General features: G+C 42.2%; 1 protein-coding gene across 1 annotated transcript in view; it reads left to right on the plus strand.

Moving 5' to 3' along the window:
- Positions 1-9,174, plus strand: part of LOC124545305 (fatty acyl-CoA reductase 1-like) — a 233,108-nt gene extending 223,934 nt beyond the window's left edge. The window contains exon 9 of the mRNA XM_047124202.1: positions 8,904-9,174. Coding sequence (XP_046980158.1) covers positions 8,904-8,997 — 94 coding nt within the window. The 3' untranslated portion in view covers positions 8,998-9,174. The remainder of the gene's footprint in view (positions 1-8,903) is intronic.
- Positions 9,175-14,112: the final 4,938 nt, after the last annotated feature.

Consider the following 14,112-nt stretch of genomic DNA (forward strand, 5'->3'; position numbering starts at 1 on the left):
AGCTTGAAGTAACTAATCTATAACTCTTCAGTGAATATAAAGAAATTCTAGATTTCTCCAAGCATTTCCCTCAGGATCGATTTTCTCGTTTATACAAGTCTTCAAAAGGCTGCCCGACCTGTTCCCTGTGGCGATGGGGAGGGGGGAGGGGAGGGAGGGAGAGGGGGACAGACAGCGCGCGACACGAGTGCCCGCGTTCACTGTCTGCTCGCTGGGCACGTTCACTGTGAAGCTCTGATCGAGGCAATGTGAACTGTGCGAGAGCTGTAAATAAACTGTGATTGTCCATGAACAAGCTGCTGAATGCGAATAAAAAACCAAACAACGGTGTACAATAGACATCAATTTATCCTGAATGATCAACTATGTACACCCTGATTTGAAATACAGAGACAAGATGTTTCCGTCAATAGTTAATAGAAGAGTACAGTGGTCGAAACACCACCTAAGTGAGTAGATGCTGAACCAGACATCATCAGCTTCATAACGAGATCGATGAATACGGCACTGGCGCCTTACTTACTTTGCGTTTATCGAATCTTCTCGCCCAGCTCAAACTCCCAAGAGATTGGAAAAGAGCGCCGGTAACTGCTGTATATAAGAAAGGGTAAAAGAACTGATCCGCAAAGTTACAGACCAATATCCCCAACTTCACTTTGCTGGAGAATCTCAGCTACAATATACTACATTTTCTTGAGACAGAGAAGCATAGTTTTAGAAAATATCACTCCTGCGAAACTCAGCTTGCCGTTTTCTCACACGATATACCACAAACTATTGGTGAAGGGTAAAAGGCAGATTCCATATTTCTATATGTCCGGAAAGCATTTGACACACTGCCCCATTGTAGGCTGTTAACGAAGATATGAACATATGGAATAGGTTCACAGATACTTGAGTGGCTCGAAGACTATTTAATTTATAGAACCTAGTATGTTGTCGTCAACGGCGACTGTTTATCAGAGACAACTGTATCGTCAGGAGTGTGATAGGACCGCTGTTCCTCTCTGTATATACAAATGATTTGGCGAACAGGGTGGGCGGCAGTTTGCGGGCGTTAGGTGACCAGGAAGTGACTGTGAGAGGATACACGATGACTTAGACAAAATTTCTAGTTGGTGTGATGAATGGCAGCTAGCTGTAAACGTAGAAAAATGTAAGTTAATGCGGATGAGTATGAAAAATAAACTAGTAATGTTCGGATACAGAATTACTAGTGTCCTTCCTGATGTTATGTAAATATCTGGGCGTAACGATGCGAGGCGATACTAAATGGAACGATCATGCGAGGACTATCGTAGGGAAAGCAAATGGTCAAATTCGGTTTACTGGGAGAATTTTAGGAAAGTGTGGTTCATCTGTGAAGGAGACCTCGTATATGGCACTGGTGAACCTACTCTTGAATACTTCTCGAGTGTTTGGGATCCGTACCAGGTCGGATTCAAGAGGACATCGAAACGATTCATAGACGGGCTGCTAGGTTTGTTACCGATAGGTTCGAACAGATGCTTTAATGGGAATCCTGGTGGGAAGACGACGTTCTAACTTTAGAGAACCGGCATTTGAAGCTGAATGCTAGACGATTATACATCCGCCAACAAACACTGCTCGTAAGGGCCACGAAAATAACACACGAGAAATTAAGTGTTATACGGAAACATATAGATAGTCGTTTTTCTCTCGCACTATTAGCGAGTGGAACAGGAAAAGAAATGGCTTTGAGTAGTACAAGGTACCCTCCCCCAAACGCTGTACGGTGGCTTGTGGACTATTTTCGTAGATGTAGATGTAGAACACCAGTTTCCGCCAGACATTTCTAACGCCAGAATCCGGAGACTTATGTGAAAAACCGATAGCCGGCCAAGGTGGCCGAGCGTTTCTAGGCGCTACAGTCTGGAACCGTGCTACCGCTACGGTCGCAGGTTAGAATCCTTCCTCGGGCATGGATGTGTGTGATGTCCTTAGGTTAGTTAGGTTTAAGTAGTTCTAAGTTCTAGGGGACTGATGATTCAGAAGTTAAGTCCCATGGCGCTCAGAGCCATTTGAACCATTTGAAAAACCGATATAAAAAGTAAGCTTTCAGAGGCACAAAAGTATGTACTGAACATTGTTTATTTAAATTCCAAGCGTAATACTATGTCTCTAACAACGATGTCGAGGTGTTATTGGAAAGCCGGCCGTGGTGACCGAGTGGTTCTAGGCGCTTCAGTCCGGAACCGCGCGACTGCTACGGTCGCAGGTTCGAAACCTGCCTCAGGCATGGATGTGTGTGAAGTCCTTAGGTTAGTTAGGTTTAAGTAGTTCTAAGTTCTAGGGAACTGATGACCTCAGATGTTAAGTCCCATAGTGTTCAGAGCCATTTAAACCATTTTTTTGATTGGAAAGTTTTAAGAATGGATCCGCTACTGCTTATGGGTTTGGCAGGGAGGTACACAGAGTTGGGGAATGAGTCATTACCTTGTCCTTGAACGCCCTCTGACAGGAAACTGCGTTTCCTTTGTTCAGTTCGTTGTGACAGCTGGTTGGCTGCGGGTATGTTAGAGCTTGTTGCCGGATTCTGTCTGCGTGAAAATGTACGTAAAAACGGAACAACGAGTTAGTGTGAAATTTTGTTTTAAAACTCTGAAATCTGCTTCTGAGACTTACGAACTACTAAAAATAGCCTTTGGAGATAATTGTATGAGCCTGTCAAATGTTTTTTGTCTGGGGCAACAGATTTAATATGGCCACAAATCATTTCAAGATGAACTGCGGGTACGGCCATCCTTCCACCTCAAAAACGAATGAAAACGTTGTGAAAGTTCTCAACTTAGTGTGCTCCGATCATAGACTTACAATTAGGGACACGGCTGATGAACTTAAGTTTCTATGCAGTTCAGTCAATTTTAACTGAAGATCTGAACAGGTGCCGAGTGTCCACCAAATTCAAATCAAAATAGTTCAAATGGCTCTGAGCACTATGCGACTTAACTTCTGAGGTCATCAGTCCCCTAGAACCTAGAACTACTTAAACCTAACTAAGCTACGGACATCACACACATCCATGCCCGAGGCAGGAATCGAACCTGCGACCGTAGCGGTCCACGAAATTCATTCTAAAAGTGTTGTCAAGTGACCAGAGACAATACCGGCTTGAAGTGTGCCAAGAGCTGATTCATTGGACTAAAAATGACCCACATGTGTTAAATAGGGTAATCAAAGATGTCAAATTGTGGTTATATGGGTATGATCCTGAAACCAAAGTGCAGTCTTCGCAGAGGAAGACTTCAGGTTCACCATGACAGAAAAAAGCACGGCAAAGTCGGTCGAAGGTGAAGACAATGTTGGTAACTTTCTTTGAATCCACTGGTACTGTCGATCATGAATTTACACCTGGAGGACAGACAATTAACCAGGAAAACTGCAAATGTGTACTTGACCGTTTGCATGAAAAGGTGTGGACGAAAAGGTCTGCATTGTGGAAAGACAGGAGTTGGGTGCTACACCATGACGATGCTGCGGCTCATCGTGCCTCTTCCATCGTTGAATTTTTGACCAAACTCAAAATTCCTAAGCTTCCACAACCGCCATATTCCCCTGATTTTGATCCTGCGGACTTCTACCTGTTTCCTAAACTGAAATTTTCACTGAAAGGGAAGCGATTTGACTCGATTGAGGACATCCAGGCAAATACGGAGAGCGTCCTTAACATACCTAAGGAAAAATTTCCAGGAACGTTTAAAAAAGTGGAAACACTGTTGGAGTCGGTGTGTTCAGTAAGAAGGGGACTATTTTGAAGGAGATGCATCACAGTAGCATGTCAGTACCACCATTGTACAATTACAAGCCCATTCTTAAGGGGACCACACCCTGACTATCAAACCCATGTTAATTTACGCAAGTATTTGACCTATCTGCCGGCCAAAGTGGTCGTGCGGTTAAAGGCGCTGCAGTCTGGAACCGCAAGACCGCTACGGTCGCAGGTTCGAATCCTGCCTCGGGCATGGATGTTTGTGATGTCCTTAGGTTAGTTAGGTTTAACTAGTTCTAAGTTCTAGGGGACTAATGACCAAATTCAAAATTCCTAAGCTTCCACAACCGCCATATTCCCCTGATTTTGATCCTGCGGACTTCTACCTGTTTCCTAAACTGAAATTTTCACTGAAAGGGAAGCGATTTGACTCGATTGAGGACATCCAGGCAAATACGGAGAGCGTCCTTAACATACCTAAGGAAAAATTTCCAGGAACGTTTAAAAAAGTGGAAACACTGTTGGAGTCGGTGTGTTCAGTAAGAAGGGGACTATTTTGAAGGAGATGCATCACAGTAGCATGTCAGTACCACCATTGTACAATTACAAGCCCATTCTTAAGGGGACCACACCCTGACTATCAAACCCATGTTAATTTATGCAAGTATTTGACCTATCTGCCGGCCAAAGTGGTCGTGCGGTTAAAGGCGCTGCAGTCTGGAACCGCAAGACCGCTACGGTCGCAGGTTCGAATCCTGCCTCGGGCATGGATGTTTGTGATGTCCTTAGGTTAGTTAGGTTTAACTAGTTCTAAGTTCTAGGGGACTAATGACCAAATTCAAAATTCCTAAGCTTCCACAACCGCCATATTCCCCTGATTTTGATCCTGCGGACTTCTACCTGTTTCCTAAACTGAAATTTTCACTGAAAGGGAAGCGATTTGACTCGATTGAGGACATCCAGGCAAATACGGAGAGCGTCCTTAACATACCTAAGGAAAAATTTCCAGGAACGTTTAAAAAAGTGGAAACACTGTTGGAGTCGGTGTGTTCAGTAAGAAGGGGACTATTTTGAAGGAGATGCATCACAGTAGCATGTCAGTACCACCATTGTACAATTACAAGCCCATTCTTAAGGGGACCACACCCTGACTATCAAACCCACGTTAATTTATGCAAGTATTTGACCTATCTGCCGGCCAAAGTGGCCGTGTGGTTAAAGGCGCTGCAGTCTGGAACCGCAAGACCGCTACGGTCGCAGGTTCGAATCCTGCCTCGGGCATGGATGTTTGTGATGTCCTTAGGTTAGTTAGGTTTAACTAGTTCTAAGTTCTAGGGGACTAATGACCTCAGCAGTTGAGTCCCATAGTGCTCAGAGCCATTTGAACCATTTGACCTATTTCTGAAAAAACTATTTAATGCAGGACCTTAATATTTTTACTGTATGTTACATGATGCTAATATAGTCAACTGTACTAAAATCTACTTTATCCATTTTATAGGTTTTAAGAAATACTTTTTTAAATTATTAACAAAAAATATTAACTTTTTTCTGCAGAAAATATTTTTTGTGAACTTCCTAATGGGGGAATATTAATTACTGTAGTACCACCGGTGAGTTTTTATGTTATGCACACTCTTTGAACATTTCATTCATTTATCTATGATAGTTTCTGATATAATGGAGCATATGTACTGAAAATTTTAGTTTGTGGGAAATTGACTTTAAAGGAAAAACCTTTGAAATTTGTTACTTACAGTTAATTAAAATTGTCTGCTGCATGTGACGGCCCCTTCTTTGGCCTCTAACAGTTCTTTCAGATTTTTTTTCGCCTTCTTGGATGTTTGTCTTGCTTTCTTGGCCATATTAGATGGAGACCTGTCTGCATCGGCTATTCTCATTTTATCGCAATGTTGCAGCTCAGTGATCATATTTTCACCAGAATTAATTCCCAGCTTTTACAATACCGAACACTTTCCAATATTACCACAACTGAATGTAATAACAGCATCATGAATTCCTAGTTTTATTGTATGCATGCCTACAAAAACAGTTTTAGGAAGGCGGTTCCAAATAATGCTGTTGAAACATTCATTTGGGTTCTGTGCCTGCCCATGCAAACATTTCCTTAGAAGGTTAGGATGAGCCAAGTCTCTGAAAATAGGTTTACTTGCTGTAATAACAGCAGCAGGAAGAGAATGCTGGAGAGAATAAGATTCTCCAGTTGCTTGAGTCCTATTGTATTTGCACCTCGAATTTTCTCCTAATGGACACAATCCATGACATGGCTTATCATCAGTAGAGGACTTATGGAAGAATATGGCCCAAACATCTCTCTTCATTGCCTCCTGATTTTCTTTATTTCTCCCAATTTCCTGCCCATACTATACCTGCAAGTTTTCTATTCCAGTTTTAGTTAACTGACCCTGTCCAGTCAACAGCTTTCCTCTGATATCAACAGTTATTTTTCTCAGCCTGTTCCCAAACATTTTTGAACATGGCCTGCACATTTTATTTTGCTAATAATGGCATCTCCATATGGCTCAGAATTGACAGTGGGTGACAGAAAAGTGGGTGTGCCACATAAATACACGTGGTAGGAAAATGCTCTTTAAATGCTCGAAAAAGATTTTTTCAGCAAAATCCTCTTCAGAGTACCTAAATAAAAACTTAATCTATCGAAATATGATGAAAATCGAAAATCGATTTTTTTTTCGACCTGAACCACGGTGTAGTAAAACTTTTCAATCGCACCTCGTACATCGTTGATGGGAATTGTTAAATTAAAACTCCAACTGTTCCCTCAGTCTCTATTTTTCGTCATTATAATTAACTCCAAATATGAAGCTATGAAAGTTAATCTCAGGCATTAAACAGCGTGCGCACATTCCTACTACAATCTCTGCCACATTTGTGATTGGCCAAGGCCTGCTGGCGGAATAGTAAGCAAACTTGACAACTGATGAACGTGTGTGTTGTTACTGTGAGACTTGTTTCTATCTACACCATGAATGTGAGGTCAAATACTATTGAAGTTTTTAATGGCTGGTAATTTCTTCATCTCTCATTAGTCATTCTAACTGTCAATCAGTAACCAAATTTAGTGCCTCTGAAGTATAATTTTTTAAGTTTTTAGTTAGCTATTTTCGTAAGTAACCGAGTATTATGTCTTGCGGATGTAATTAGTACTTTTGCGAACGAAGTAACACGTGAGGATGGTTCTTCGAAAAGAAATGAACAAATATTGGTGTTTAATGTCCCGCCCACAATGATATTAGTGCTCGGCGGAACTTACAGGATCTATATGCATACCACATCTTAGGTAACTACAGAAACTGAATCTCAAGAAAAACTTATTCCCTTCTATGTTCTAACTGCGACGCACCATCAGTTAGCCGACCATTGGAAGTTTCCGCCTATCATACAGGGTGGTCCATTGGTCGTGACCGGTCCAAATATCTCACGAAATAAGCGTCAAACGAAAAAACTACAAAGAACGAAACTTGTCTAGCTTGAAGGGGAAAACCAGATGGCGCTATGGTTGGCCCGCTAGATGGCGCTGCCATATGTCAAACGGATATCAACTGCGTTTTTTAAAATAGGAACCCTCATTTTTTATTACATATTCGTGTAGCACGTAAAAAAATAAGAATGTTTTAGTTGAACCATTTTTTTCGCTTTGTGATAGATGCCGCTGTAATAGTCACAAACATATGCCTCACAATTTTAGAGGAACAGTTGGTAACAGGTAGGTTCTTTAAATTAAAATACAGAACGTAGGTACGTTTGAACATATTATTTCGGTTGTTCCAACGTGATACATATACCTTTGTGAACTAATCAATTCTGAGAACGCATGCTGTTACACCGTGATTATCTGTAAATACCACATTAATGCAATAAATGCTCAAAATGATGTCTGTCGGCCGGCCGGAGTGGCCGTGCGGTTCTCGGCGCTACAGTCTGGAGCCGTGCGACCGCTACGGTCGCAGGTTCGAATCCTGCCACGGGCATGGATGTGTGTGATGTCCGTAGGTTAGTTAGGTTTAATTAGTTCTAAGTTCTAGGCGACTGATGACCTCAGAAGTTGAGTCGCATAGTGCTCAGAGCCATTTGAAGCAATTTGACGTCTGTCAACCTCAGTGCATTTGACAATACGTGTAACGACATTCCTCTCAACAGCGAGCAGTTCGCCTTCCGTAATGTTCGCACATGCACTGACAATTCGCTGACGCATGTTGTCAGGCGTTGTCGGTGCTTCAACGACCAATACCGCTTCAACCGCACGCGAGCTATGTGCCAGACATCCATCATGTTGGAAGTACATAGCCTTTTTTGTCATGCAGTGAAACATCTTGTAGTAACATCGGTAGAACATCGCAGCCATCGTGGATTTTCCGTTGCCGAATAGTGTATATTATGCCGGTTTTCGTAACCGCTGTTGGTGAATGACGTTTCGTCGCTGAATAGAACGCATGCAAAAAATCTGTCATCGGCCGTAATTTCTCTTGTGCCCAGTGGCAGAGTTATACACGACGTTCAAAGTCGTTGCCATGCAATTCCTGTTGCACAGAAATATGGTACGGGTGCAATCGATGCTGATGTAGCAGTCTCAACACCGACGTTTTTGAGATTGCCAATTCTCGCGCAATTTGTCTGCTACTGATGTGCAGATTAGCCGCGACAGCAGCTAAAACACCTACTTGGGCAACATCATTTGTTGCAGGTCGTGGTTGACGTTTCACATGTGGCTGAACACTAATGTATCACGAAGCAAATACCGTCCGCACTGGCGGAAATTTGCGCGGATCCACGTACTTATACGTATGTGACTATTACAGCGCCATCTATCACAAAGCGAAAAAAGTGGTCCAACTAAAACACTCATATTTCTTTACGTACTACAGGAATATATAATAAAAATGGGGGTTCCTATTTTAAAAAAACGCAGTTGATATCCGTTTGACCTATGGCAGCGCCATCTAGCGGGCCATCCATAGCGCCATCTGGATTCCCCCTTCAAGCTAGACAATTTTCGTTCTTTGTAGTTTTTGCGTTTGACGCTTATTTCGTGAGATATTTGGCCCGGTCACGATCAATGGACCACCCTGTACAGACTGCTTATATGATAGTATTCTTTATAAATACATGTCGTCGTAATGAACTGTTTCAGGTTAGTCGTCGTGAACCAGACACTGGTCGCCACAGGGAGCGCACTGCTGCTGTTCAAGCTGTGGCAGATCCTCGTTGCCCAGATACGACTGTGACTGGCGCGCGGCTACCTAGCGGCAGCGGCAAACTCTGAAGTTCCTCCTGCCCAGCCCATCCGTCGTCGGGCACAAACTATCATTCTCAACACCAATGTCGTTTTCTAATCCTTAACATCCTTACCTGAGCTGTTACAAGGAAATTCTTTCAACTATTGTATTTCTATATTCCAAATGTAAATCACAATAACTTCATTAAATTTATTCATTTAATTACTTATGCTTTCAAGATTACTTCTATCACGACTACATCAGCATAAATACTAATTTGGGTTTTTTTGTTTATCGTAATGTTTACTATATTATTTCAAGCGTTTCTAACACAGCAACTAAAAGCAGTATGGTTGATGTCACATAACAGAATACCATCTGTCTGTTGCCTTGTGGTGAGTAAGAACTGCCGGCCATTGTGGGCGAGTGATTCTAGGCGCTTCAGTCCGGAACAGCGCTGCTGCTACGGTTGCAGGTTCGAATCCTGCCTCGGGCATGGATGTGTGTGATGTCCTTAGATTTGTTAGATTTAAGTAGTTCAACGTCTAGGGGACCGAAGACCTCAGATGTTAAGTCCCATAGTGCTCAGAGCCGTTTGAGTGAGAACTGAACGAACGCAAAGATGTTTTTAACACATATCAAAAGAAATTTTAAAATGACATTATATCATAATTTCCTCAAGTATTGTCGTTACAGCCGTTTTGCGCATACCGTGCGTTCCTGTCTTCAATTTACAAAAGACGTTCACTAATAACGCAATATTTTTTTTATTCAAATCAGGTTGGTTTCATTTAGGATTCCATTAAATTATATTATTCCCCACTCTTTTTGCTACAAAACCCTGATTTTCAACATAATCTCCGTTCAATGCTACGACCTTACGCGACGATCAGCCTGGAACGCTCAAGCACATCCGCACGTATGGTCCTTCCTGGCTCTTTATGATCTTTTTACCAGGCGGCGAGGAACCCAACGGGAACGAACGTTTGAAACCTCCACTGGTGGGCGGATGTGTCAGAGCCGCGCGGTCAGTGGCACCTTGCCACAGTTCGCGCGGATCCTCCCGTCGGAGGTTCGACGCCTCCCACGGGCATGGGTGGGTGCGCCGTCCTTAGCGTAAGTTAGTTTATGTTAGATTAAGTAGTGTGTAACCCTAGGGACAGATGAGGCAAACAGTTTCAAAAACTACCAACAGAGATGCCCAGTTGTGCAGCGAGGAGTTTGATTGTGATCCGCCGATCACCTGGAATGACAGTGCCCCCACGTTCCAACATTGCAGGAGTTACAGCTGTGTGCGCCCAGCCGGTACGGGGGAGATCAAATAGGGTTCCGCGCCCTTGTTGCGATGATGACAGACGCCTCGCCAACGACTCACCGTGCTTTTGTTCACTGCCATGTCTCCGTCTATGAATATCTGCAATACTCTGTTCTTCCGCCAAAAGAAACTTAATCGACAGCGCCCGCATGACAGCTCTCTGTTTCGGACGCACCTCAGTTACAGATGTCATTTTCAAGGCTACGTATAGCGCCGCGATCTACGGGAACTTCATAAACTACAAAGACTGAAGCGGGAATATTCCACGACGTTCCGCAAGAAATTCCGCATTTTTTTTTTTAACCAAAATGTGTTGCATTACCTTGGAACGCCTCTCATAGAATGAGTGAGCATTTTTTTGGTCTGAAAAATAACTGATGATGGTAGAAGCAAAGAACATAGAATATGTAGACCAGTAATAGCAAGGAAAGCAGTTATCTAAAAGAGAAATTTGCTAAATCATATATACGAAGAAGAGCGTCTGTGTTTGATTGTAATTCATACAAATCTACAATTTTATTCCAATCTTGATTAAATTTTGCACACTTCATCTTGAAGACCAAAGGAAGATAACTGTCTACACAAGATTACGTGATCTGACGTGAAAGTTATATGTGTGTAATGTGTAAATGGGAACAGCTTTTACCAAAAATCTCTAGAAATTATTCGATAATTTACATCAAATTTGTACACGATCCCCTAATGAATATATGGGCGGGCATAGACTATATGTATATTTTTAATATACATGGTATATAAGTATCGTCGGCCGATCAAAAGAGCAAACAAAACGCGTGATTTCCCGAACTGTCGGGTCCAACACAGCCCTACTTGAAACAGTAAAACTGAGCTCAAACAATGGAAGACGATCCGACCAAATTTTTCCCGACGGCATCCAGCTTTACCGTACTCAAGAGGACGTCGTTATCAAGAGAAAGAAAACTGGCGTTCTACGGATCGGAGCGTGGAATGTCAGATCCCTTAATCGGGCAGGTAGGTTAGAAAATTTAAAAAGGGAAATGGATAGGTTAAAGTTAGATATAGTGGGAATTAGTGAAGTTCGGTGGCAGGAGGAACAAGACTTTTGGTCAGGCGAATACAGGGTTATAAATACAAAGTCAAATAGGGGTAATGCAGGAATAGGTTTAATAATGAATAAAAAAACAGGAATGCGGGTAAGCTACTACAAACAGCATAGTGAACGCATTATTGTGGCCACGATAGACACGAAGCCCACGCCTACTACAGTAGTACAAGTTTATATGCCAACTAGCTCTGCAGAAGACGAAGAAATTGAAGAATGTATGATGAAATAAAAGAAATTATTCAGATAGTGAAGGGAGACGAAAATTTAATAGTCATGCGTGACTGGAATTCGTCAGTAGGAAAAGGGAGAGAAGGAAACGTAGTAGGTGAATATGGAATGGGGGTAAGAAATGAAAGAGGAAGCCGCCTGGTAGAATTTTGCACAGAGCACAACTTAATCATTGCTATTCCGGAGGTAAAATAGTAAAAAAAAAATGGTTCAAATGGCTCTGAGCACTATGGGACTTAACATCTACGGTCATCAGTCCCCTAGAACTTAGAACTACTTAAACCTAACTAACCTAAGAACATCACACACATCCATGCCCGAGGCAGGATTCGAACCTGCGACCGTAGCAGTCGCGCGGCTCCGGACTGAGCGCCTAGAACCGCTAGACCACCGCGGCCGGCGGTAAAATAGTCCCCCATTCGGATCTCCGGGCGGGGACTACTCAAGAGGACGTCGTTATCAAGAGAAAGAAAACTGGCGTTCTACGGATCGGAGCGTGGAATGTCAGATCCCTTAATCGGGCAGGTTGTATACATGGAAGAAGCCTGGAGATACTGGCAGATTTCAGATAGATTATATGATGGTAAGACAGAGATTTAGGAACGAGGTTTTAAATTGTAAGACATTTCCAGGGACGGATGTGGACTCTGACCACAATCTATTGGTTATGAACTGTAGAATGAAACTGAAGAAACTGCAAAAAGGTGGGAATTTAAGGAGATTGGACGTGGATAAACTGAAAGAACCAGAGGTTGTACAGAGTTTCAGGGAGAGCGTAAGGGAACAAATGGCAGGAATGGGGGAAAGAAATACAGTAGAAGAAGAATGGGTAGCTTTGAGGGATGAAGTAGTGAAGGCAGCCGAGGATCAAGTAGGTAAAAAGACGAGGGCTAGTAGAAATCCTTGGGTAACAGAAGAAATATTGAATTTAATTGATGAAAGGAGAAAATATAAAAATGCAGTAGATGAAGCAGGCAAAAGGAATACAAACGTCTCAAAAATGAGATCGACAGAAAGTGCAAAATGGCTAAGCAGGGATGGCTAGAGGATAAATGTAAGGATGTAGAGGCTTATCTCACTAGGAGTAAGATAGATACTACCTACAGGAAAATTAAAGAGACCTTTGGAGAAAAGAGAACCACTTGTATGAATATCAAGAGCTCAGATGGAAACCCAGTTCTAAGCAAAGAAGGGAAAGCAGAAAGGTGGAAGGAGTATATAGAGGGTCTATACAAGGGCGATGTACTTGAGGACAATATTATGGAAATGGAAGAGGATGTAGATGAAGATGAAATGGGAGATATGATACTGCGTGAAGAGTTTGACAGAGCACTGAAAGACCTAAGTAGAAACAAGAACCCAGGAGTAGACAACTTTCCATTAGAACTACTGACGGCCTTGGGAGAGCCAGTCCTGACAAAACTCTACCATCTGGTGAGTAAGATGTATGAGACAGGCGAAATTCCCTCAGACTTCAAGAAGAATGTAATAATTCCAATCCGAAAGAGAGCAGGTGTTGACAGATGTGAAAATTACCGAATTATCAGTTTAATAAGTCACGGCTGTAAAATACAAACACGAATTCTTATAGACGAATGGAAAAGCTAGTAGAAGCCGACCTTGGGGAAGATCAGTTTGGATTCCGTAGAAATATTGGAACACGTGAGGCAATACTGACCCTACGGCTTATCTTGGAAGCTAGATTAAGGAAAGGCATTTGTAGACTTAGAGAAAGCTTTTGACAATGTTGACTGGAATATTCTCTTTCAAAGAGAGTATTCTGAAGGTGGCAGTGGTAAAATATAGGGAGCGAAAGGCTATTTACAATTTGTATAGAAACCAAATGGCAGTTATAAGAGTTGGGGGGCATGAAAGGAAAGCAGTGGTTGGGAAGGGAGTGAGACAGGGTTATAGCCTCCCCCGATGTTATTCAATCTGTATATTGAGCAAGCAGTGAAGAAAACAAAAGAAAAATTCGGAGTAGGTATTAAAATCCATGGAGAAGAAATAAAAACTTTGAGGTTCGCTGATGACATTGTAATTCTGTCAGAGACAGCAAAGGACTTGGAAGAGCAGTTGAACGGAATGGATAGTGTCTTGAAAGCAGGATATAAGATGAACATCAACAAAAGCAAAACGAGGATAATGAAATGTAGTCGAATTAAATTGGGTGATGCTGCAGGAATTAGATTAGGAAATGAGACGCTTAAAGTAGTAAATGAGTATTGCTATTTGGGGAGCAAAATAACTGATGATGGTCGAAGTAGAGAGGATATAAAATATAGACTGGCAATGGGAAGGAAAGCGTTTCTGAAGAAGAGAAATTTGTTAACATCGAGTATAGATTTAAGTGTCAGAAAGTCGTTTCTGAAAGTATTTGTATGGAGTGTAACCATGTATGGAAGTGAAATATGGACGACAAATAGTTCGGACAAGAAGAAAATAGAAGCTTTCGGAATGTGGTGCTACAGAAGAATGTTGAAGACTAGATGAG

The sequence above is a fragment of the Schistocerca americana genome, chromosome 8, assembly GCF_021461395.2.
Source record: "Schistocerca americana isolate TAMUIC-IGC-003095 chromosome 8, iqSchAmer2.1, whole genome shotgun sequence".
Taxonomy (NCBI): domain Eukaryota; kingdom Metazoa; phylum Arthropoda; class Insecta; order Orthoptera; family Acrididae; genus Schistocerca; species Schistocerca americana.